General features: G+C 43.6%; 1 protein-coding gene across 1 annotated transcript in view; it reads right to left on the reverse strand.

Annotated features, from left to right (window-relative positions):
- Positions 1-20,235, reverse strand: part of LOC133488520 (uncharacterized) — a 28,929-nt gene extending 8,694 nt beyond the window's left edge. The window contains exons 1-27 of the mRNA XM_061796463.1: positions 20,016-20,235; positions 18,569-18,835; positions 17,835-18,432; positions 16,954-17,214; positions 16,620-16,877; positions 15,319-15,579; positions 14,978-15,238; positions 14,632-14,901; positions 13,081-13,338; positions 12,444-12,704; positions 12,081-12,344; positions 11,746-12,006; positions 9,862-10,116; positions 9,511-9,780; positions 8,762-9,022; positions 8,419-8,676; positions 7,976-8,245; positions 7,012-7,269; positions 6,681-6,944; positions 5,975-6,232; positions 5,150-5,410; positions 4,595-4,852; positions 4,256-4,516; positions 3,574-3,831; positions 1,764-2,030; positions 1,205-1,468; positions 73-342 (exon numbers count right to left, since the gene is read on the reverse strand). Coding sequence (XP_061652447.1) covers positions 73-342; positions 1,205-1,468; positions 1,764-2,030; positions 3,574-3,831; positions 4,256-4,516; positions 4,595-4,852; positions 5,150-5,410; positions 5,975-6,232; positions 6,681-6,944; positions 7,012-7,269; positions 7,976-8,245; positions 8,419-8,676; positions 8,762-9,022; positions 9,511-9,780; positions 9,862-10,116; positions 11,746-12,006; positions 12,081-12,344; positions 12,444-12,704; positions 13,081-13,338; positions 14,632-14,901; positions 14,978-15,238; positions 15,319-15,579; positions 16,620-16,877; positions 16,954-17,214; positions 17,835-17,952 — 6,406 coding nt within the window. The 5' untranslated portion in view covers positions 17,953-18,432; positions 18,569-18,835; positions 20,016-20,235. The remainder of the gene's footprint in view (positions 1-72; positions 343-1,204; positions 1,469-1,763; positions 2,031-3,573; positions 3,832-4,255; positions 4,517-4,594; positions 4,853-5,149; positions 5,411-5,974; positions 6,233-6,680; positions 6,945-7,011; positions 7,270-7,975; positions 8,246-8,418; positions 8,677-8,761; positions 9,023-9,510; positions 9,781-9,861; positions 10,117-11,745; positions 12,007-12,080; positions 12,345-12,443; positions 12,705-13,080; positions 13,339-14,631; positions 14,902-14,977; positions 15,239-15,318; positions 15,580-16,619; positions 16,878-16,953; positions 17,215-17,834; positions 18,433-18,568; positions 18,836-20,015) is intronic.
- Between the last annotated feature and the right edge of the window lie 2,620 nt (positions 20,236-22,855).

Raw genomic sequence — 22,855 nt, forward strand, 5'->3', positions numbered from 1 at the left:
ATGTAACACATCAAGCACAACATTTAACCAATCATGTCAAAAATCATCAACAAAACCAAACGACCCATCTACCCATGCTTATTTTATGAGGTGGACTTCTCAAACTGCTGCACTGGTCCGATGAAGCGGCAACGATGACGGTGTAGTGGAGGTCGCACCGGGCCCCGCGCAGGGTGCAGTTGGTGCCCGTGCCATTGCAGGACAAATACGTGTGGTCACTGGCCTCGGCCGTGGCGGTGTACACGGTGTTTCCCTCGCCGCCCTCCGCCAGCTCCCAGAGGACGAGGATGGAAGCGTCGTGGCATTCAGGGATGGCCGTGATGCCAGAGAGAGAGCAGGGGGCTGGGGAAGGGACACATTGACTTCATGGATACCGTTCACATGGCCTAAATATTTGTCACCTGCAAAGTCAATATAGTAAGTGAAGGGGAGCTGTTATTAACAGGCAATAGAGACCAAGCCCTAAACATAAGAACCACAAATTAATGACCCCCACCCCCCCATGAGAAATACAGTATTTATAACTGCCTATATTATTAGTTTAAACCATAAATATACCACAAATTAGGATCCCAAAACACTTCAACATCATTTTAACCCCATCTTACAAAACAACCTAAAAAATAATGATTTATTTAAAAAGAAAATGCAACAGAAGTGTACATGTAGTGTTGTGGCTAAAAAAAAAGATCATAAAAACATTCTTCCATAGAAGTAAAAGAGAGGTGAATGACTAGGCAGGGGGTGCTCCTTTTATGACGGTGGTCCGGCAACGTAGCCCAAATTTGATTGTAAGACAGAATTTTTCTTCACTTTAACCGGTTTTACATACATTTGTTTTCATCAAATCCCTTCTTAACTTAGTAGGATAAAATGTTTGCTTGCCATTATTTACCAAGACTTCTGACTTCAAATTAAATTTGTTTCAAAATGATTTATAATAACCATCAAATGCAGGGGCACGTGTAGAGTAGATGTAATGTTATTAAGTGATTAAAACTTGTAAATATACATACAGTACATATGGTTTTCACTGTCATAACAACCCTCATGAAAACCTGAAGCTAAAGTCTTGCAAGCTTTTTGTGTGGCTTTTAAGACATTTTCCAGGGGGAAAAATGGTTGAAGTGTAGGAGCTAAGGTCTGTCATGACTTTGAAGGTACCACTGTGAAATCCGAGCATTTTTCAGGAGTTGGCAATTACCTGTTTGTAAGTCAACGCCGGTGCTGGGATAACTGTCACACTGGCTGTTCTTGGCAGTCACACTAAAGTTGTAAAGAACGCCACAGGCCAGGTCCTCCACCTCACAGGTGGTGTTGGTCCAGGTGGTGCAGTTGGCCATGCTGTAGTCTTGCCCGACCGCTGACACGGTGTAGCAGTCGGCACCCAGGGCAGGGTTCCATGAGATCCAGGCCGAATTGGTCACGCAGTCAAGGCTGCCTTGGATGCCCTGAGGCTGGCAGGGAGCTGGAGAGACCACAAGTGGTTTGATCTTAAAGGGAAGTGTAGGGAAGTAAAGAAGTACAAATACTGTACTTCAGTAGATTTTCAGGTATTTGTGCTTTACTCGAGCATTCATTTTTCTGACATTTTAATTTTACTGACTGATTTTGAAAAGCGACAGCTGTAGTTTCTACTTCTTACTTTGTCATAATAGGCTCTACACTATTTTTTCAACCTTTGTGGATGTATTTATGAGGACTTTTGCCATCTTTGGCAGAGCACGGGAAGGATTGATTTAATGGTTTTGAGGTTTTCATACCTGACAGGATGCTGTGGTTCTGAACGGACTGGGTCAGGCAATCTCCTTTGACTGCTGTGACTTGGACGGAGTAGCTACTCCCACAGTTCAGGTAACTGGTAGAACTCTCCTTGCTGGTGGTGTTAAAGGTCTCACCCCCGCCTCCTCCGTTGTCCTCGCTTACCCGCACCAAAAAGTAGTCAGCGTACCCGACGGAGTCCCAATAAACCGTCAAGTTGTTGGACATGCAGCTGAGCTGGGTGGTCACATTCTGGGGTGGGCATGGGGCTGGGAAAATAGACATGGCTTAATCTCTCTGTGGAATTAAAATAGATTGAGTGCAAGCAAGAAAAAGCAAGACACTTAATATACAGTTGGTAAGACGTGAAAAAGGTCAAATCAGTTCATAAAAATAGCACAATAAAACAACATACAATTCATTAGAAACAAAAGAGAGAATGTACAGTAAATTAGGTGTTACTGTAAAATCACCTTAATGTATAAATTACAATTCATGTGACTTCAACTAAGATTGGGAAAGGTTTAAAATGCTTTATGTCAGGTAAAATGCTTAATGTTACTTGCCTGCAGAGGTCAGAAAAGCTGCTTTGGCTCAGACTGCCAATCATGAAGTGATTATTATTTTCCCCTTTTTAGGTGTGTAACAAACCTTCATGTGCTGAATGATCTTTTGAGTATGTATTGATAACACTGACATTATATTTTTTTATTCAAAAATATTTTTGCTCCAGTTGAATACGGATTTAGCAGCTAGTTTCACTCACCTTGGCAAGCACATATACAATGCGCATGCGCGTATTTCGATCATTTACGTGTTTTGCTTTTTACTGTTACATGTGTGAGTAAAACAAAAAGTACATCATTGTGAAACAGAACTCAGAAACGTGGGTTCCCTCAAAATGTATTAATTTCTGTGGTGTCATGCTAATGTGATATGTCACACTGTCTTACCTGTATATCACTGAAATGTAACATATCCTTTTGGAAATGAACAGACCTAGACTCTATACTTTGTTATAACTTTGCTCAAATAATTGTTGTATTTATGTACATACTTTAGTGTAAATAAATCTTTTGACTGTGTATGATTAATGTTTCCATTTTTCAAAGAGTTAAGTTGGGTACCCGGTACACACAGGCTACCGATAATTGGGCAGCATTTGAAACTTTCCACATGCTTATTACGAAAGTGCCGGCATGGTGGAGACTGGTTAGCACATCTGCCTCACAGTTCAGGGGACCGGGGTTCAAAACCCAGCCCCGCCTCTGTGGAGTTTGCATGTTGTCCACGTGCCTGGGTGGGTTTTCTCCGGGGACTCCGGTTTCCTCCCACATCCCATAAACATGCGTGGTAGGTTAATTGAGGACTCTAAATTGCCCGTAGTTGTGAATGTGAGTGAGAATGGTTGTTTTTTTCTATGTGCCCTGCGATTGGCTGGCGACCAGTTCAGGGTGTACCCCGCCTCCCGCCCGAAGATAGCTGGGATAGGCTCCAGCAGCCTGCGACGCTATTGAGGATAAGCGGTAAAGAAAATGGATGGATGGATACTACGAAAGTCAGTTAAGGCCTGGTTCGTGGGTCTCACTGAACGAGTAACCTGCATGATTATCGCTAGGTGTGTTCAAGGAGATATGGCTTTTTCCATCAATGTGTTCGTAAAATGGCCGAGGCACACCCTTGCCGTTTTTTTCCTCATCATGGGTGAGCTCTCACATTTAAATTTGGTTGAGACGTTAAAAATTGGAATGCGACAACCTGCTAACGATGCTATCTGTGCATAGCATGATGGTCTTTGCATAAGCCCCTCACCTGAGTCAAATACCAAAACTTGACTGGTAACACTGGAGCAGCTGTCATCCATTGCCACCACTTGAACGGAGTATCGGCTACCACACATGAGCTCATCCAGAGTACAGTTGAGGTCAGAGGTCTGGTGGCTGATGTTGCCATGGTAACAGGAGGCTGTCACCAAGTATTGTGTCGCACCATCGCTGGCAGACCAGGACACAGCAGCAGAGTTATTGGCGCAGTCCATCACCACGGCGACGTTAGTGGGAATACACGGCACTGAATGGGGGGTGACAGGAAAAAAAAGAATAAGAAATAAGAGAATGTGAAAGTATTATATAATCACCCCGCCTATTTGCAGTTTACTATTCACAAAGTCACCAATTCATCTTTTTTGTACTATTCCTGAAACACCGCAAGATGACGCTGAAGCCCTGGCTAATTGAAAAGTACTAATTGGCTTCAAAGATGTACGTTAATGTGATGCATTTCGACTAAGAGACTAAAATCTTTGGATTTCTGGGAGGAGTTAAGTTTAGCCTGGATTGTTAGCGGAAGTTAAGGAGAGTTTTTGCCATAGGTTTATGTTTTTGCTCCGCTGAATGGCTATTAAAAACCTCGAGCATCTGCAAAGGTATTCATACCATGGCCCCCATTTTGAGTTGATTGACTGATTGACTTTTTTTTTTTTTCTTGTCCTCACCTGACTGCACACTGTGATGAGCTACAGCAGTGACGTTACACTGCTGGTTGGACACTATGATGGACACTGAGAAGTTTTGTCCGCAGGTCAGTCCAGACACGTTGCATTCGCCAGAGTATGACATGCAGATTTGGGAGATCCCGCTGTCAGAGTCCATGGTTGCCGCATAGTGGTCAGTCCCATTGCCGGGTTGCCACATGACCATGGCAGTACCAGAAAGGCAGTCATGCATAGCGTAGACCCCCTCAGGTGGGCACGGCCCTTTAGAGACAAGACATAATCTGAGCTAACCTCACAGCTTCTGGTGAGTACGACAGATATCAGTTGCATTTGACCTACATGTCTGGATTGAAGCTGGAACACTGGCCATGCCCATACAGTAACGGCTGTGAGGCGTCACTGTGAGGCTGTAGTTTCCGCCGCAGTTAAGGTCCGACAAGTGGGCTTCGGTGTCATTGGTGCTAAGCGTAACAATTTGGCCTCCCGTCTCAAATGAGACCATGTACAACGTTGTTCCGTTGCTGGCGTCCCAGCTTAACGAAACAACATTCAGCTCACAATCCACAGAGGCACGGACATTCTGGGGCGAACATGGATCTGGTAAAAACAAAAATCATTGCAGTTATTTTTATAAATACCGTAGAGGAGGTCAGACAGGAGTCTCTGTGTATGACATTTGGACATGACAGTGTGATCTGCAGTGAGAGTAGAGAGTAAAGAGAGTGGGAAATTTATGGATGTGGTGACGGAGAAAAGACATTCAGATAGCTGGAGTTCGAGCAGAAGATGCAGAGGACAGGTCTAAATGGAAGAGGATGACTCGTTGTGGCAACCCTTTAAACCCGAAGGGAAACAAGGAATGTATCAAATGCTGTTCATTCTCAATGTAAATACCCATGTAGATGACGGAGCTGTTGCCGGGCAGACTTGTGCAATATTCATCCTCCGCCCTCACCAGTACAGTGTACTCCTCCCCACAGTGCAGGTCGTCCCAGGTGCAGTTAGTGTGGTTGCTGTAACACCAGTGGCTGTGCCCATCAAGACCAACAGCTTCTGCGGCGTACTTTTCGGCGCCGTCACTGGCCCACCAAGTAACAGAGACTGTGTTCGCCTCACACTGCTCATCGGTTATCACGTGATGAGGGATGCATGGAGCTGTGGATGGAAGACGGATATGTGAACACAACCACATGAAGTGCAACATAACAATGGAAAGAGATGAAATAAAAGGGCAGTTTTTAAGATTTTGGTCTTACAAAATATAACAATGAACACTTTTACTGCCGTCAGAAGAGGCATTTTTGGTCGTTTCGATGGAACTTTTGTATTAAATCACATTAGCTTGTCCAGTGCGATCGTTTGGACACATTTGCACACAGTTTTTTTGTGACGTATTTAATGAAGAAAAAAGCCGCTGTGTTGTATAAAAATCATAAAGAGAATGTAAATAAAGAAACAGTTTCTATGAAGTGCAATTCTTGTATGTGCTGTCGTAGCCGTGTGTTTTGGATGTGTGGTGTGCTTGGTTATTTCTGTATGAGCGTTTGAGCGTGAGTTGTGGCCTACAGCAGCTCCTTGCGAGTATTTTCATTTTGTATTTGTGTGGTTGACTGTTTGTCTTCTTCAATCAACAACTGAAAGTAATTTGAAAAACTCGTTAAGTTGGGACACTTGTAAGTCAAGCTACCACTGTATGTGGATTCTGGTGTAAGATCTTACATGTTTTGACAAAAGCCGGGCTGCTTGGATCACTGTTGCACTCGCTGCCTTCTCCTTGCACAACGACGCTGTAGTTCTGTCCACACAGTACAGCAGCAGTCAGGCTCGTCTGCGTCGTATTGTAGTTCTCCACATAGCCCAGGGGTCCTGTGGCCGTGATGATGTAAAACATGACACCGCTTGCGGGATGCCAGGAGAGCTGCAGCTCCTCACTCTGGCAGGGAGACTGAGCCAACACTATCACAGGCTGGCAAGGCTCTTAGATAAGGGAAGAGAGAAGCCGTGTTGAAAGATAATCGCATAAGAAAAGCCACCTGTATCATTTATGGAGAACCGTTTAAAGAAAAAGAAAACCATTGTTAAATTCAGATTTTTCTATAAGTAAATAAGGTAACCCAAATATCAGAACCACCTCTCATTAAGGATGCAGTGTAGTTCTACATGACTAAAACTACAAACACATTGTTGCAATGCCAATCAAAACTAAGCGTGAATATCGATACAAAGGTAAACGCTTTGATTGGCTCTCATTATATTGGGGTAAATAACATACGATGAATAATATCCTTCACTTGTGCACTGAACATAAAATTATAAAATCTATTGTAACGTGCTTCAAAAATATACCAAAAGTTCACCCACAAAAATGGACTGAAAGTGCATCGGCATCACCGTAGTAATTGTAGTGCAGCCCCATTTTTTGTACCTGTTTGAATGTACACAGAGTCGCTAACTTGGCTACAGCAGCCGTGACTCAGTGCCTTGACAGTAAAGTCGTACGTCTCTCCACAGTAGAGGCCTGGGAACACGCAGGATGAACCTGTGGAGTTACACAAATGCTCCTCTCCTCCTGAGCTAGGGACAGCGGTTCCCATGTAAAGTTCCACCTCCGGCCTCTCCTCCCAGGACAGGACAGCAGTTTCAGAGCCGCACTGCAGCTGAACACCCACACGCTCAGGTTGACACGGTCCTGTGAAATATATGTGTTATCGTTATCAGTTTTGGACACATGAAATTAGAATTTCGGGCAAACCCACGTGTGGTGAAGTTGGAGGGCATGTGTGACGCGACGTCGCAATGGTTATTGCTGGCAGTGAGGCTCACGTTGTAGGTTTCACCACAGCTTAAACCTGACACGTTGCAAATGTTGTTCTCTGCTTGGCAATGCACCTGAAGACCTCCGCTGGCTGTCAGGGAAATGTTTGCTGTGCCATATGGAGGGTCCCAGGATGCCACTGCAACTCCATCAGAGTTACAGTCAACTTCGACCTCTATGTTGGTGGGCAGGCATGGAGCTGGGAAAAGAGAATGAAATTGTTTTGTGAATGGTTAGTAGTACATCCATTAATTTTTTCTTATCCTGTCCAAGGTAACTGGAGTATATTCAGTATATTTACTTTGGGGAGTGCTCAACAGTAAATCACACATAGACACAAAAAAGACTGATTTGACACTGATTCAAAACCACAACCATCTTGCTCTGCTGATGGCACTGTTACCACCATAGTATATTTCAGTTGGAATCTACATTACATCTGATTGTGAAGCCCCAGATATGAGATGGGAGAATTTTTTTTTAAATTGTGGCCGCAGTATAGCTAAAACGTGCATACAAAATGCTAAATGTGGCCACGAAATACAAATTTGTGGAGTACTACGATTCCAATGAACAACTTGGACATCTGGCTAGAAACTGCAATACTGATGTCCCCTACCTTACCGTTTCTACAAAAGTTGCACTTGCTTGGCTTACCCAGCCGAGCATATTTTTAAGTTTTAAGAAAACTGCAATATAAATTAGATTGAATATTCTGTAACTGTCCAGGAATGACAATAATTTTACAAATTTAGATTTTGCTCACACATTGTAGCTATTTCATGGCCACAAACTAGCATTTTCTATGCAAATTATTATTGTTATTATTTTTTCTATCTACGTCAATGTGGGGCTCTGTAGAGTATACATTTTTACATTCTATGTGGATAGCGTCACATCTGTACCTGATGTGAACGAGACCATTGTGCTGTCAGAGCTGTTGTACTCCTCTCCCAAAGCTATGGCCCACACGTCGTATTGGGTGCCGCACATGAGTCCCGAGATGACACAGTTGGTGTCTGTGTCCTCTGCCTTGCACATCAAAGTGTCGTATCCATAATGGTTGTAAATATGGGCAATGTAACCCACAGCGAGATCACTCTGCTCCCAGGAAACAAACACTGAAAGCTGTGTGCATTCCACAGCAACCTGAACCTTGGTAGGTGGGCATGGTTCTGTAATCATAGGAAAACATACATTGACGTAAAGCCAATCCACAAATTCAGCTATTTGTGAACCTATCCTCAGCTATTTGTTGAAAAATGTGTTTTCTGCCCCATAGGAAATGATGGAAATTGAGGGGTTTACTGTACATATTACACACATCCCTCCACTTTGGGTGACTAACCTGTCATGAGTCGGTACGTATCAGATGTCACTGTGTTGTTACAGACGTTATTTTTCGCAGCCACTGTAACGTTATAGGTCTGATTGCACTGTAAACCAGTTAAGGTGCACTGGGTGTCGGTGCTGTTACAGGTGGCAGTCAGGCCCTGGTCAGCCACAGCCTGGACACAGTAAGATCCGGCACCTCTTGATACACCCCACCTAACGCGAGCTTCGCTCATATTGAAGTGGATGGAGAGATTCATCGGTACACACGGCTCTGCAAAGTGGGGCATTGCAATCAATGAAAACGGTTTGACATACAGTATGTGTCCATCATATACTGTAATGTTGTCACACACTACCTGTGGTGAGGTATCCCGACATGAGGTAAGTGCTATTGCAGGTGTCTGCCACACTTGCCACAGTGACGTTGTACTCCTGCCCACACTGCAGAGACGTGACTAGACAGTAGGTCTGGTTGGTGGTGCATGTTGTCGCGTGCCCCGACGAGGCTGCCAGTTCAGCCGTGTAAGACTCAGTTCCATTGCCGGGTAGCCAGGATACAATAGCCGACTTGATCTCGCAGTCCATAACGGCTCCAATGCTGCTCGGTGGGCAAGGCCCTGCAGATTTAAGAAAAACATGATGTCTTAATAGTGTTTATAGTCGAGTTCTATCACCGTTGGATATCATTAGATTTAACTGTTACCATGATTGTTGAGTTGTGTTATTGAGGTATTTGTTTAGCCCTGTTAGCTAGTTGGTTAGTGTGTTAACAGTAATACACAATGACTGTACCACTGATTTCTCTTAAACCTTGTGGATAGGCATCAGGTGCAAGCAAGAATTCATGTTTTTATTTTACATCTGAATATAAATGTGGACGTAGGAATTTAATTGCATGTCATTCCTGTTTATTTTCAATGGAACAGTCAACCGATAAAGCACAGTTCTCCGATAGTAATTAAAAGGCGAAGAGCTGCACTTTATTGAGTATCTTTCTAGTTGTGGTTGTGGATGTTTGTATGCAACAATCCCCTGCGCATTTGTGGGTCACTATTTGCAAATTCAAGGATTCAAGGATCAATTTGTCATTTGAGCATGTCTATACCTGTTGTGAACGTGACTATTCTGCTGTCAGAGCTCATGTACTCCTCTCCCAAGGCTGTGACCCAAACGTCATTTTGGGTGCCACACATGAGTCCCGAGACAACACAGCTGGTGTCTGTTTCCTCAGTCTCACACGTCAACATATAAGAGTAATAACGGTCGTAAACGTAGGCGACGTAACCCACTGCGAACACACTCTGGTTCCAGGAAATAGTCACTGTAAATTGATCACACTCTGCGTTGGCCAGAACATTGGTAGGCGGGCAAGGTTCTGAAAAACAGTTAATAGACACAGGATTTCATAACCGTGACCAGGTTATCATACGCACCCATTCTTGATGCTGTGACCCACCTGTCTTAAGCTGCTGGGTGTCAGAGGTGAAACTGTCGCAAGCCTGGCTGTGTGCTGTCACAGTAACGTTGTAGATCTGACTGCACTGCAGGCCACTCAGATGGCAGCTGGTTCCTGTGCTGTTACATGTGGCTGCACAGCCCTGATCATTTACAGCCCACACTGAGTAAGAACTTGCTCCGTCTGCCGCACTCCACAGCACTTGGGCATCAATTACACTATAGTAGACTGAGACATTCATGGGAACACAGGGATCTGGAAAGAGCGAGGTAGTTTTGTTAAAGGTACCATATTATACCAAACCAACTTTACTCGGGTTTGGGATGTAATATTGGCTTTATGGTGTTCTTTCTGAGTTCCAGACGTTTTTCTGCCGAGAGGCCTGAAATCAGCTCATTCGAATTTCTCGAGCTTATCTACCTCACTAGCGAAGATCTCCGCCTACTTCTCCGCTCCCGAGCCAGTGCTGTCAACATAACAAACACGTGTGCTCTCACAAGTGCGTCTTCTACACGGAGGCAATCAATCAGGGAAAGGGGCGATCTTAGCCAAATATGGACAAAGCAAATACAAAACTGGGTCAAACAGATGTAGCTGTCAGAGGGGCCTTTTCTGGACAAAACTCATATGACAAAACTAAGGTGTTTTTTTAAAATGAAATCGACACTTTATACTTTTATACTCAGTCCATGTTAGAGAGTCACTCTATGGAGGTCTAAATAGCCAAAATATGAGACCTTTAAAGCAAAATGCTTCAACTACAAACAACCATAGGTTATACCTGCAGAATGTAATGAAAAATTATCTCTTGACAAAAATACAAATATTGTTTTGACTCCCACTGTCAAAAATCATTTACATTCTCTTACAAGCGCAAGAGGTTATGCTTTGATTGCTTTTATGATGTCACGTTGCTACAGTATGAAGTAGTTGACGTACAGCTTTACTTTTACACAGATTTACTGTCTCCTCAGAAAAACTCACCACACAGCCATTAACATCTAAACCGCTGGTACCGAATGGGAGTACTGTATTAGACATGGGCCAGTTACTAGTTCCAAAGTATACTGCAGTTTTAAAAAGTCAAGGTTTCAAAACCACTAAAACGTTTGATCAGTGGTGTGAGTTGTTTTTTGTTCTGTTTTGACATTTCTGTGCAGACAAAGTGACACAACCTCCCCTCCCTTCTGTTGTTGGTGAGAACAGTCAGATTGGTAGAGGAAGGATATCATACTTAGGAGAGTGCCGGTAACAGTAAGGTAACGTTAATATATCATTATAAAAAAATCTTGAAATGAATGTTTTCAACCAGCTATGAGACATAATTGGTAAAATAAATAATGTACTATAGACTTGCTATCGAGGCAAATGACCAGGTAACAAGCTAACTAGCATGGCTGACATCAGTTTTTTTCCGCTCGACCGTTACTTCACAAAGCGGCCAAGAGCAGAGAAGTAGCTACTCATTTTCTGAGAAATAAGAACTTAATGTTGTACGACATTTTCATTGTATTTAGAATTTTTTTTTCTGTTTATGTTCACCAATGTACCTACAGAGCGCCCTCAGTGGAAAAATGTTGTTATTTACCCAAACATTTCTAAATAACACATTTTTGGAGGTGTAATTATACCGAGGTAATACCGGGGTAACATTAAACCACAATATTTTTGCTAACGGTTATCATACCTTCAGAATCTGAACTCATGCCCAATGACAACTCTGTGAGTGCTTACCATTGTAGTCATCTAGTTACGATTGTCATATATGACTGTATTAGATTGTGTTAGTGTACCAAATGTTGTGTCAAAATATGTATAGTCCACTATCTGCAAGCCTCATGGCGAGGATTGGTTGCATTCCTACAAGTGCATGCTCAAGCTCACCTGTCGTGAGCCAGACAGGGGTAGTGGTCGGACCGGCACACCCAGTATGCATTGATTCCACCATGACTGAGTAGTTCTGTCCGCAGACCAGCTTGTTAAGTTCACATGAGGTTCCAATTTCACTGCAGGAGGAGTTGTGTCCATTGGTGGAGGTTGCAATGGCGCTATAGGTTGTGGTAGCAGCAGCTGTCTTCCAGCTGACCAGAGCTTTTCGGGTAGTGCAGTTCATCTCTGTGGACAACTCACCAGGGGGACATGGAGCTGGAGAGCAAGAGAAGATCAGTTCTTTATGTCACCAAAAAATTTGGATCATGAGGAATTTTGAGGAGGTGTACCAGTTAGCATCTCTGTGGGGTAGCTCATCTCGCTCATGCAGACATTGGTGTGACCCATCACCGTGAAAGTGTAGAGTTCACCACAGCTCAGGTCCAGGAAGGAACAGTTGCCCTCATTGGTTTCACAAGTGGAGGTAACACCTGAAGCGGATCTGGCTTCTACAGTGAAGTTCTGGGCAAGTGAACTGACTTGATCCCATGTCACTGTCATGATGTTGGAGCTGCAGTTAAGATCCCCTGTGACATTCTCCGGTTTACATGGAGCTGCATGTGGTTTAACGAAGAAAGAAAAGACAGAACCTTATTTGATCTGTTCTGCCACAAACAAGACTTTTTCTTCTGGTTTAAACAAGTTCGACTCACCGGCTTGGATCTTGTAGTCAGAACCAGCGATGATTTCACATTGAACAGAGGACGAGGTGACGAGCACTTCATAGACGTGGCCACACTGCAGATCATGGACGGAGCACTTGTTGAATGTGGAGTTGCAGGAAGCTCTGTGTCCTTCTACGCTGATAGCCCAGGCCGTGTAGTTGTCTGAGCCGGGGGTCTCTGACCAACTCACACTCATCACATTGTTGTAGCAGTCCATTACAGCTAGGACATCTTCTGGGAGACACGGAGCTATGGGAGACAGGTTGAATAAAATAGTTATTTTTCCATTTTATATATCAGTTATCCAGTGCTGAGTAAGTCTATCTAAGTTGACTAATGGAGTATCCATTTAACACAACATTCAGTTTCTGAATGGTGGGAGCAGGACAGTGTGCACGGAGGGACAACAGCCAGTCAGTCAAGTCAGTCATTCAGTCAGGCCCTGTACTATCCTGTCCTGATCTGTCCTGTCAATCAGTCTCTAAAATACAGCGTCACAAACATTATACAGTTAATACAAGATTAAACAATTCAAGTCTTAATGGAATGCAAGCCTAAAAGGCTAGCAGTGGCGCTCAGATCTCAATGAAAGTGATTTCATGGCTGTCATGGAGTCTTGCCTTACCTGAGTCAAAAGTTATATCAGCATGTTTGGTGCTGTTGCAGCTCTCGGTGGACGCCACCAGCGAGGCCGAGTATGAGCGGCCGCAGTGGAGTCTGACAGCGCAAGAAGTGCCATTGGATGAGCAGGATGCCACGTGGCCGTGCTCTCCTGTCACCTGCACTGTGTAAAAAGCTGCTCCGTTGCTTTCGAACCAGGAGAAGTTGCCTTTGTTCATCCCGCAGTCCACGTGAGCAGCAAAGTTTGTGGGCTGGCAGGGAGCTGATCATGGAAAAAAATGAATTCAGTAACAATAATATTGCTGTTGATCGATTTGACCTTGTTGTGGTAACTTGTCTGGAAGTTACTTTTTTTCAGATTTCTTCTTTTAAGGGTTTAGTGTCACTTCCTGTTTAAGTCTGTGCTTCAGAACATGTCAGTGAGTGTATGAGTGCACATGCAGTGGACCATTGTTCTTTTAAAGGTTTCTTCTTCTTTAGATGGTTTTCAGGTGACCAACAATGATTCTTCAGGTAATCTTGATGTTGAAATCAGAATCAGAATCATATTTATTTGCCAAGTATGTCCAAAAAACACACAAGGAATTTGTCTCCGGTAGTTGGAGCCGCTCTAGTACGACAACAGACAGTCAATTGACAGAGAACGCTTTTGAGACATAAAGACATTGACAAAAACAGTCACTGAGCAATAAAGGGTTGCTAGTTATCTGGTAATGCCGGTACAAATTATTTATTTATTTTTTACAATTGTGCAAAAAGATGACAACAAGGCGCTCTAAAGCGGCCACGTGCCCTTGCCCACATGCTGGCTGTAAAGTCTGACTTAAAAAAAAAAAATCCCCCCTCATCACTCTTCTGTCTGTCGTTGTCTGACGTGCGCACACTCCCAGCCGACAACGAGGCAATCTAAAGCAGCCAAGCAAGCAGTTCACTTTACAGGGTCTTTGAGGGTCACGTTGTAACATGTGTTTGAAATGGTATTAAAGTGTTTTGGTTTCATAGTTGCGGCACGGTGGCCGACTGGTTAGAGCGTCAGCCTCACAGTTCTGAGGACCCGGGTTCAATCCCCGGCCCCGCCTGTGTGGAGTTTGCATGTTCTCCCCGTGCCTGCGTGGGTTTTCTCCGGGCACTCCGGTTTCCTCCCACATCCCAAAAACATGCATGAATTGGAGACTCTAAATTGCCCGTAGGCATGACTGTGAGTGCGAATGGTTGTTTGTTCCTATGTGCCCTGCGATTGGCTGGCAACCAGTTCAGGGTGTACCCCGCCTCCTGCCCAATGACAGCTGGGATAGGCTCCAGCACGCTCGCGACCCTAGTGAGGAGAAGCGGCTCAGAAAATGGATGGATGGATGGATGGTTTCATAGTTTGTGGTATATGATTGTGGTATATTTAATAATATTAATAAAAATAAATACAATTTAAACCACGCCTTTCAGGACACCCAAGGACGAATTTACAGTTTAACTTTTAATTGAGGGGCTGTCATTTTTTAAAATTATTATTCATTTAGCAGGGGTTTAATGTATACTGCTGCAGGTAAACATGCTGTACCTGTGCTTAATTCCATAGCAGGGCTATAGCTGCTGTGGCAAGCCCCATCCAGAAACGCAATGTAGAAGGCATATCTCTGTCCACACTGAAGGTTGGTCAGTATGTGTGAGGTGTTTGAGGTCGGCCACGATGACGGAGGAAGTGTGCCAGGGAGCTGCTTGTATTTTAGAATGTAGGTAACCCCTGGCACTGGACTCCGGTCCCATGAGATGGTCACTGCATTGGTGTCACAGGCGACCTCACCCGCCAAGTTAATGGGTGGACACAGAGCTGGTATGATACAGAAGAGAAGTTAGTAATTGCGCATGTATGTGTTTAAAAATATCCGGCCAGCTACTCAACACACCGGTTGCAACTTCTACAGCTGAGCTGGGTTCGCTCCAGCAAACCCGGTCCACGGTCACCACAGTGACAGAATAGTTTTGCCCACAGTGAAGGTCAGTGAACCGGCATGAGGTAGAAACGTTGGAGCTGCAATTGTGTTTGTGTCCATCAGCAGTTGTTGCTGTGGCTATGTACATCTCGGCCCCGGGTACAATGGACCAAGACACTGTGTTGTTGTCCTCACATGGTGAAGACATGGTGATGTTACTTGGGGGGCAAAGGCCTGGAGAATGGGCAATAAAACAGATGAATTTAGTCTTTTGTTGAATGAAGCCTAATGTGATTTTGATGATCGTTGTGCACCTGCTCTGAAGCTGTAGACTTGACTCGGTCTTCCAGCACACGACTCAGAATGCGGTGTGACAGTGATGTCATATGTTTCACCGCAGTGGATGTGTGATAGTTGACATCTAGTAGTGTTGGAATGAAATTGATGTCTGTGTCCATTTTGGCCGATAGACGTCACTGTGTATTCGACAGCATTGTGGCTTCCCACCCATGACACCAGGGCCGAGTGATTGAAACATACCAGTGTGGCGCTAATGTTCTCTGGGGCACATGGGACTGGAAAGAAAGGAGAAAAAGTGACAAAAACAATGAAAATACTGGAGAAATTTGTTTTTATTTAGATTTGAGTAATGGAGTTTTGGGAAATTTAGAGAAATGCACCAATAGTTCCTTGCGTCTGATGAAAATACGTATGGTGCTGAGCTAGGTAGCTACCTGTTAAATCCACAATAATCACATTTATTTACAGTATCTTAGGCACAGGTGTCTGAAGTAATAAATACATAAATAAATAAATAAATAAATGGGGCCAACATTAAAATGTTACAAGAAAAAAAAATACAAAACCGATAGTTGACTGTTACAAAATATCACATTCATTATTTAAAATAATGTTTTTTTAAATTAAAACCGTAATGAAAATTTGTCACGATATTAAAATTTTCACTTTGTGACTAATACCTAACTAATAATAACCAAGCTGAGATTTAGACTTCTTTCTAGTTTTCTTGGTTGACTTTCTTCTCTATATTTCTTTAAATGTTTAACTGCTTAGCATGTTGACCTACATATCCCGGATACATCCCTCATGACTAAGATTAGACAAAAGAAAAAAAAAACTAAATAACTACTGAAGTGTCAAATACTATTTGTCATTTAAAAAAATATTTTTTTGTTCTTTTTTACTTATATAATCTGTTTCCTTGATTGAATTTTTGTTTAACCCATCACCTTTTTTATTCTCTCTGCTTTAATTATAGTTTGATTGATTGATTAATTCATTTTTTTTCCTTTTGTCAAGCTGGTTCAAAACAGGATTGTTTATGTCACATCTGCAGAAATATAAACAAAATAGCTAGTCTTTTTTTTGGGGGGGGGGGTAAAATGTAATTTGCCACCTTATATTTGAATTTTTGTGCATCATGTCTAAATATAATTTAAGCAAGGTATTAAATAAGGTAAGAATACTGCCACCTGTGTGAAGCAGACGGTGCACTCGACTTATTAGCAAAATAATGGGTCAATTGAAATGTTATCAGTATTTTACATTTGAATATAATGGTGGTCATTCTATTAGAACCAGTTGGTAGACTTACCTGTTTGGAGCGATTGACAAGTACTAGGGGTGCTGTTGCACTGTGCCCCCTCAGCCTGCACAGTAACATTGAGATCCAAGCCACAAGGAAGATTATGGACAACACAACTGGTGTTTGTAGTCCTGCAGGTGTCCATATAGCCATATCCGGCTATTTCAGCTTGGAAGCTGACTCGTCCAACTGTGTCACTGAAACTGAGCACGACCGTGTTGTTGCCACACATATACTGCTTGGAAATTAGCACTGGAGGGCAGGGATCTGTAAACAAACAAATAACAACAAGGTGAATATTAACTGCATGAAGCAGGCAAATGGACCTCAACAATGCACCGACCTGTGGTGATATTTGCACTTGGTCCAGGTGGACTGTCACACTGGCTTCCCTGAGCCACAACAGTGGCTGTGTACGTCTCCCCACACTGTAAATCTGTTAGCGCACACGTCGCAGTCGCCGTACTGCAGGAAACTGAGTGGCCGCTTGCAGCAGTTGCATTAACCATGTAACCTGTGGCATCGGCCACTGGCATCCAGGACACAGAGGAGGAATTAGCGCCACATATCTGGGTGCTGTTCTCAATGTATGGGGAGCATGGAGCTGGGAGAGAATGAATGTGAGGTTTAATTTTTTTATTATTTGAGATGTTTAAATTGTCAAAACATTTGCCACATCAGTCACATTGCGGATGAGAAACATAGTAGTAAAATGGGGTGCACGCAACTAAACCTGACAGTATGTAATATGCCGTCACATACAATATTAGGGCGAAGCATATTTAGTCCCTGGAATCTCACATTCGATGCCTACAATCTGCCCTTGCAAGCGTACTGTGCAAGCATGTGTGTGTGCACAGTACACAAAATCCAAAGGCGCATTACATTCCGGGCAAACGGAACATAGCCCTAACAAACTCATGCAGGAAATATTCGTCATTTGAACTGCTCTAAGTGCTAGAGGACTCTGCATCTTTTTGCACAATTGTAAAAAAAAAATTTTTTTTTAAATGTACCGGCATTACCAGATAACTAGCAACCCTTTACTGCTCAGTGACTGTTTTTTTGTCAATGTCTTTATCTCGCCGAAGTGCTCTCTGTCAATTGACTGTCTGTTGTCGTACTAGAGCGGTTCCAACTACCGGAGACAAATTCCTTGTGTGTTTTTGGACATACTTGGCAAATAAAGATGATTCTGATTCTGATGTTAAAATTTTCCACTACCTGTCATCAGCGCTACTTGTGATCGTCCTGTGCTGTTACAGGTATTGTCCTCAGCTAGCACAGTCAGATTGTATCTCACTCCACACTGCAGCTCATTCAATTGACAGGAAGTTGACATGGTCCGGCAGGATGTTTGATGCTTTGCGCCGTAAGCCAAAACATTGTACGCCGTGGCCCCACCGCTGGCGGTCCAGGATACTGATGCTGCATTAGAGCCACACTGGAACTTAGCGGTCACATTAACTGGATCACACGGTCCTGGAGGAAGAGGTACCAGGAGGATAAGTATTGAATCCTGGGAAATGAATCACAATAAATATCACAATTTGAAAAAAACTGCCAGTGGTCATTGTCATCTGAGCGGAGGCGGTGTCGCAGTAGTCGTCGTGAGCGGTGACGTTAATGCTGTATTGTGTGGCACACTGTGGATGACTAAAAGAACACGTGAGGTTCGATGTCGAGCAGGTTTCAACGAAGCCATTTGGTCCAGTCATAGTCGCCGTATAGGAAGTAGCCCCCAAAGAAGCCTTCCAAGAGGCCCAAACGGAGGTTGTGCTACAGTCTGTCATTGCTTCCAAGCTCTGAGGTGCACATGGAGCTGCAAATAAAAATATATCATTTGTTTTTATTATTTATTATTATTGTTTATTATTATTATTATTATCAAACTCTTGAATTAATTCTAGTCTTAATTTATCCTAACCATTCCACCACTAAATCACAAATTCTAATACCTGTCATGATGGTCTGTGGGATGCTGTGTGGCCCGAGGCAATCTCCATAGCAACCTTTCACAGACACATTGTAAGTCTGCCCACAGTGAAGGCCTCTCAGACTACAGTAAGTGATGTCAGTGTGGCAGGTGGCTGATGTCATATCTCCAGAAAGAGGAGTGGCGCTGACGCTGTAGTTGAGTGGCCAAGAAGAGTTTCTCCAGCTGACAATTAAGTCATTGCTGCTGCAGGACAAGTTGGTGTCAACATCCTCTGGAGCACACGGTACTAAGATAATAAAAAGAGGCAAATACAGGGGATTGAATCAGGCCCCGAGATATCCAGGGGCTCCCAACACATCTCATAAAAGCTGATGAATTTTCTTGGATTTTAAGCGATTATTATGGTTTGTCTTAATTGACAAGGTTAAAACATTGTGTCTCTTCCTTGTGTCTACCAATCAGCTCCCTCCAATCACTCATGTCTTGTCCAGGTGTGACCCGTCAGTTTGCTTGTATTTAGTTAGCTGTTTTCTGTGTTTGGATCATTGTTGCTATAAGTCATGGTTCCAGTGGCATGTTAGGTGTTTTGGTTGTGGGGAGTTTATCCCTAGTATTTCTTGGTTACTTTGACCCTTGCTTTTTGGACTTTCAGTTAGTATTTTTGATAATTCCATGTGCCTTTTTGGCTTCTTGTTTTTTGAAAATAAATACTTACTTTTGAGATTCCTGCACTCCAGCCTTGCCTCCCTTCTTCCCTCCTTCTGAGTCCACTACCTCTTGCCTCCACTTTTTGCCAACACCACGAAAACATCAAACGTAACAAAACACATCACAATGCTTAATCTAACATGATCATTTCGAGTGCTCCCCCTCCCTTCTCCTGCAATGGACTATTCCATTTTCCATTTCAGCCTGTACAAACAAACAGGAGAATTTGTAAGTTACCTCACAGAGCTGGCAAAAGTACTCACACTCTGCACTTCAGTAGAAGCACACATTAAGCAGAAGGAAAAGTGTGGTTTTAAAAACGTGTAATTCTCTTGGTTTTACATTTAGTTTGACACTTAATTTGAACTGGGAGTGGCATTAAACAGCTTAAAGCCTCTTTACTCTTTACTAGCCTCTTCACTATCTGCCACACTGCTGCTTGTTGTGACTTGAGTTGAGTTCATTGCCCACACAGTGCTCATATCCTGGATTTTTGTTCACAAGTTAAAACAAAAATTGTCCAAACAACGGCTTCTTTCTCGAAAAAGTTGTAAGCCGGGTCACTCGTATCTGAAGGCACCACTGTATTTGCGATCAACTACACTATCAATGACCGTACTTTTTGGCAATAGAAGTGCCACATACTGAACTGTAAAGCTTAATGGAACCTGAGTAACAACTTCTAAACTTGTTTTTTTTTTTTCCTCGAGTTACGGTATATTTTTATCTTCTTTACCTTATTAACAACCACTCATTACCTGGTGCTTGCCAGATGGAGAGACTGTCGTTGCTGACACAGATGCCATCAGTAGCCGTCACAAAAATGTCATAGGGGTGGTCGCAGAGCAGGTTTGTCAGTGTACAGTTGGGGGTGGGGCTGACACAGGTGAGCCTCTGTTCCAAATTGGTGGCTATCACAGTGTAGCTCACAGCATTTGGATCCGAGTTCCAGGACACATGAGAGGTGCCGGCTGCACAGTCCAGCCGCCTGGACACATTGGTGGGGATGCATGGCTCTGCAGGAGGTAAATCAGTGAATTGGTGAGTGGCACTGTTCTCAAAGATGCTGAAGTGAGGGTAGCAGTCAGCGCGTCTCACCTGTGTGCAGTATCACGGCGTCTCCCTGGAGACCAGTGCAGTTGTCGTCCACTCCTGCCACACTGATGCTGTAAACCTCCCCGCACATGAAGTCATGGAAGTGGCACAATGTTTCATTGGTGGTACATACTGAGGTATAGCTTGTACTGCTCACAGCAACGGCAGTGTAGGATTTGGCACTGGCACTGGCCACCCAAGAAACAGGAATGGAATCCGGTGCGCACATTTCCACAGCAACGACAGATGTAGGAGGGCATGGCACTAATAGGAAAGGCAAGGAGAAAGTGAGATGACATCAAGGAAGTTTAAACGGCAACCTTAAAGATCCCATATTTTGCCAAACCAACTTTTTCTGGTATTTGGGATGTAATATTGTCTCTATGGGGCCTCAGTAAACATGCGAAATATAAATTAAAATCGTCCACGCATTCCTGAATTCCAGACGTTTTTTTGCCGAGAGGCCTGAAATCAGGTCATTCAAATTTCTCAAGCTTATCTACGTAACTAGCAAAGATCTCCGCTTACGTCCCCGCTACCGAGCCGGCGCTGTCAACATAGCAAACACCTGTGCTCTCACAAGTCGCCAACCAATCAGAGGAAAGGGGGTGATCTTAGCCAAATATGGACAAAACGGATACAAAACTGGGTCAGACAGAAGTAGCTGTCAGAGGGGCCTTTTCTGGAGACTAGTATGACAAAACCAAGGTGTTTTTGTTGTTGTTGTTGTTTTTTTAAATAAAATGGACACTTTTGTACTAAGTCCATGTTAAAGAGTCACTCTCTGGAGTTCTAAACACCCCAAAAAATGGGGACCTTTAAAGTATTACGTATATCTAATATGTGTTATATATGCACGTGATACATTAAATATAATAAGTAGAGTAATCCCCCGCTATTTGTGGGGCAATAGGAGCTGAACTGTGCCAAGTAACTGACGTCCCCCTAAATTTCTTTTTACAATTACCAATATTATTAGTTTAAACTGTACATATAGCACAAACTATGATCCCAAAACACTTTGATATAATTTCAAAATCATTTTACAACATCCATCCATCCATCCATCCATCCATTTTCTGAGCTGCTTCTCCTCACTAGGGTCGCAGGCGTGCTGGGCCTATCCCAGCAATCATCGGGCAGGAGGCGGGGTACACCCTGAACTGGTTGCCAGCCAATCGCAGGGCACATACAAACAAACAACCATTCGCACTCACAATCACACCTACGGGCAATTTAGAGTCTCCAATTAATGCATGTTTTTGGGATGTGGGAGGAAACCGGAGTGCCCGGAGAAAACCCACGCAGGCACGGGGAGAACATGCAAACTCCACACAGGCGGGGCCGGGGATTGAACCCGGGCCCTCAGAACTGTGAGGCTGACACTCTAACCAGTCGCCCACCGTGCCGCCCATTTTACAACATTAGCCTTAAAAATAAATGGCTGACAGATTATTTTATTTTTAAAAATGTGTCCCTCAGTGTCCATGCCCATGTGGAAGACGTGCTTTAACAACCCAGGCTCCTCCCTGACATATAACGCTTGTCTCTCAGTCGAGCTGTATCACTTCAACATACTTTCTTGGAGCAATTACTGTACTACGTTCCTATTCAGACAAGGCTTTGTGTCTATCTAGTGGCAACTTTGATCTTTCCAGAAAGAGCACAAACACCGTGAATACTGACTGGTGAATTTTTCAGCAAACTGCTTCGGATAGGTTCAACAGAAAAAAAAAGTGAAGTGGCCAATTAATGTATAGTGATCCCCAAATACAGTATGTGGGAGATTACTGTATAATTATACATCATTGCAATCTCATAACTTAAACCTCTCCTAGAAGCGAGGAGCAGCATACATATTCACCTTTGTGCGTTTCGATCTTTGATCTCATCGGGCATCGAATAATTTTAAAAACTGCGCATTTATTGTATATGATTTGATCACTTGTGTTGAACTAACGAGACATTTTTTTTGCGGTGCTGTGAATGGTGTTTCTCAGCACGATGCATATCCTTACATGTTTGCACGATGACCTCTGTACTGGGCATACTGTGACACGACCCGATGACGGCCACAACGGTCACAGAGTAAGTGCTGCCGCAAGCCAACCCTCCGCTGGTGCACCGGGTGTCTGTGGAGTTACAGAATAGGGGCTGACCCAACCCTCTAGAAATGGTGGCTATATAGTTCTCCGTTGGGACAGAGATCCTCCAGGTCAATGTCACTTCGCCTGTAGGGCAATTTATGCCGGCTTCAACATCCTCTGGACCACATGGTACTAGAAGAAGACGACATCATGTATTACTTTGAGCACTTTTATAACTGATGCTCAAAAACCTGAAGCTGCAGTACCCGAGTCCATGCTGATTGATGTTGAGGTGGAAAGGCAGCTCCCGTCATTGTTAGTGACAGTAACGTTGTATGTCTTCCCACAGGGCAGATCAGGGATTTTGCAGTTGTTGACAGTGTTGCTGTTGCAGGTGAGTTGAGCTCCACTCTGAT

Source organism: Phyllopteryx taeniolatus, chromosome 14, assembly GCF_024500385.1.
Source record: "Phyllopteryx taeniolatus isolate TA_2022b chromosome 14, UOR_Ptae_1.2, whole genome shotgun sequence".
Classification (NCBI taxonomy): Eukaryota; Metazoa; Chordata; class Actinopteri; order Syngnathiformes; family Syngnathidae; genus Phyllopteryx; species Phyllopteryx taeniolatus.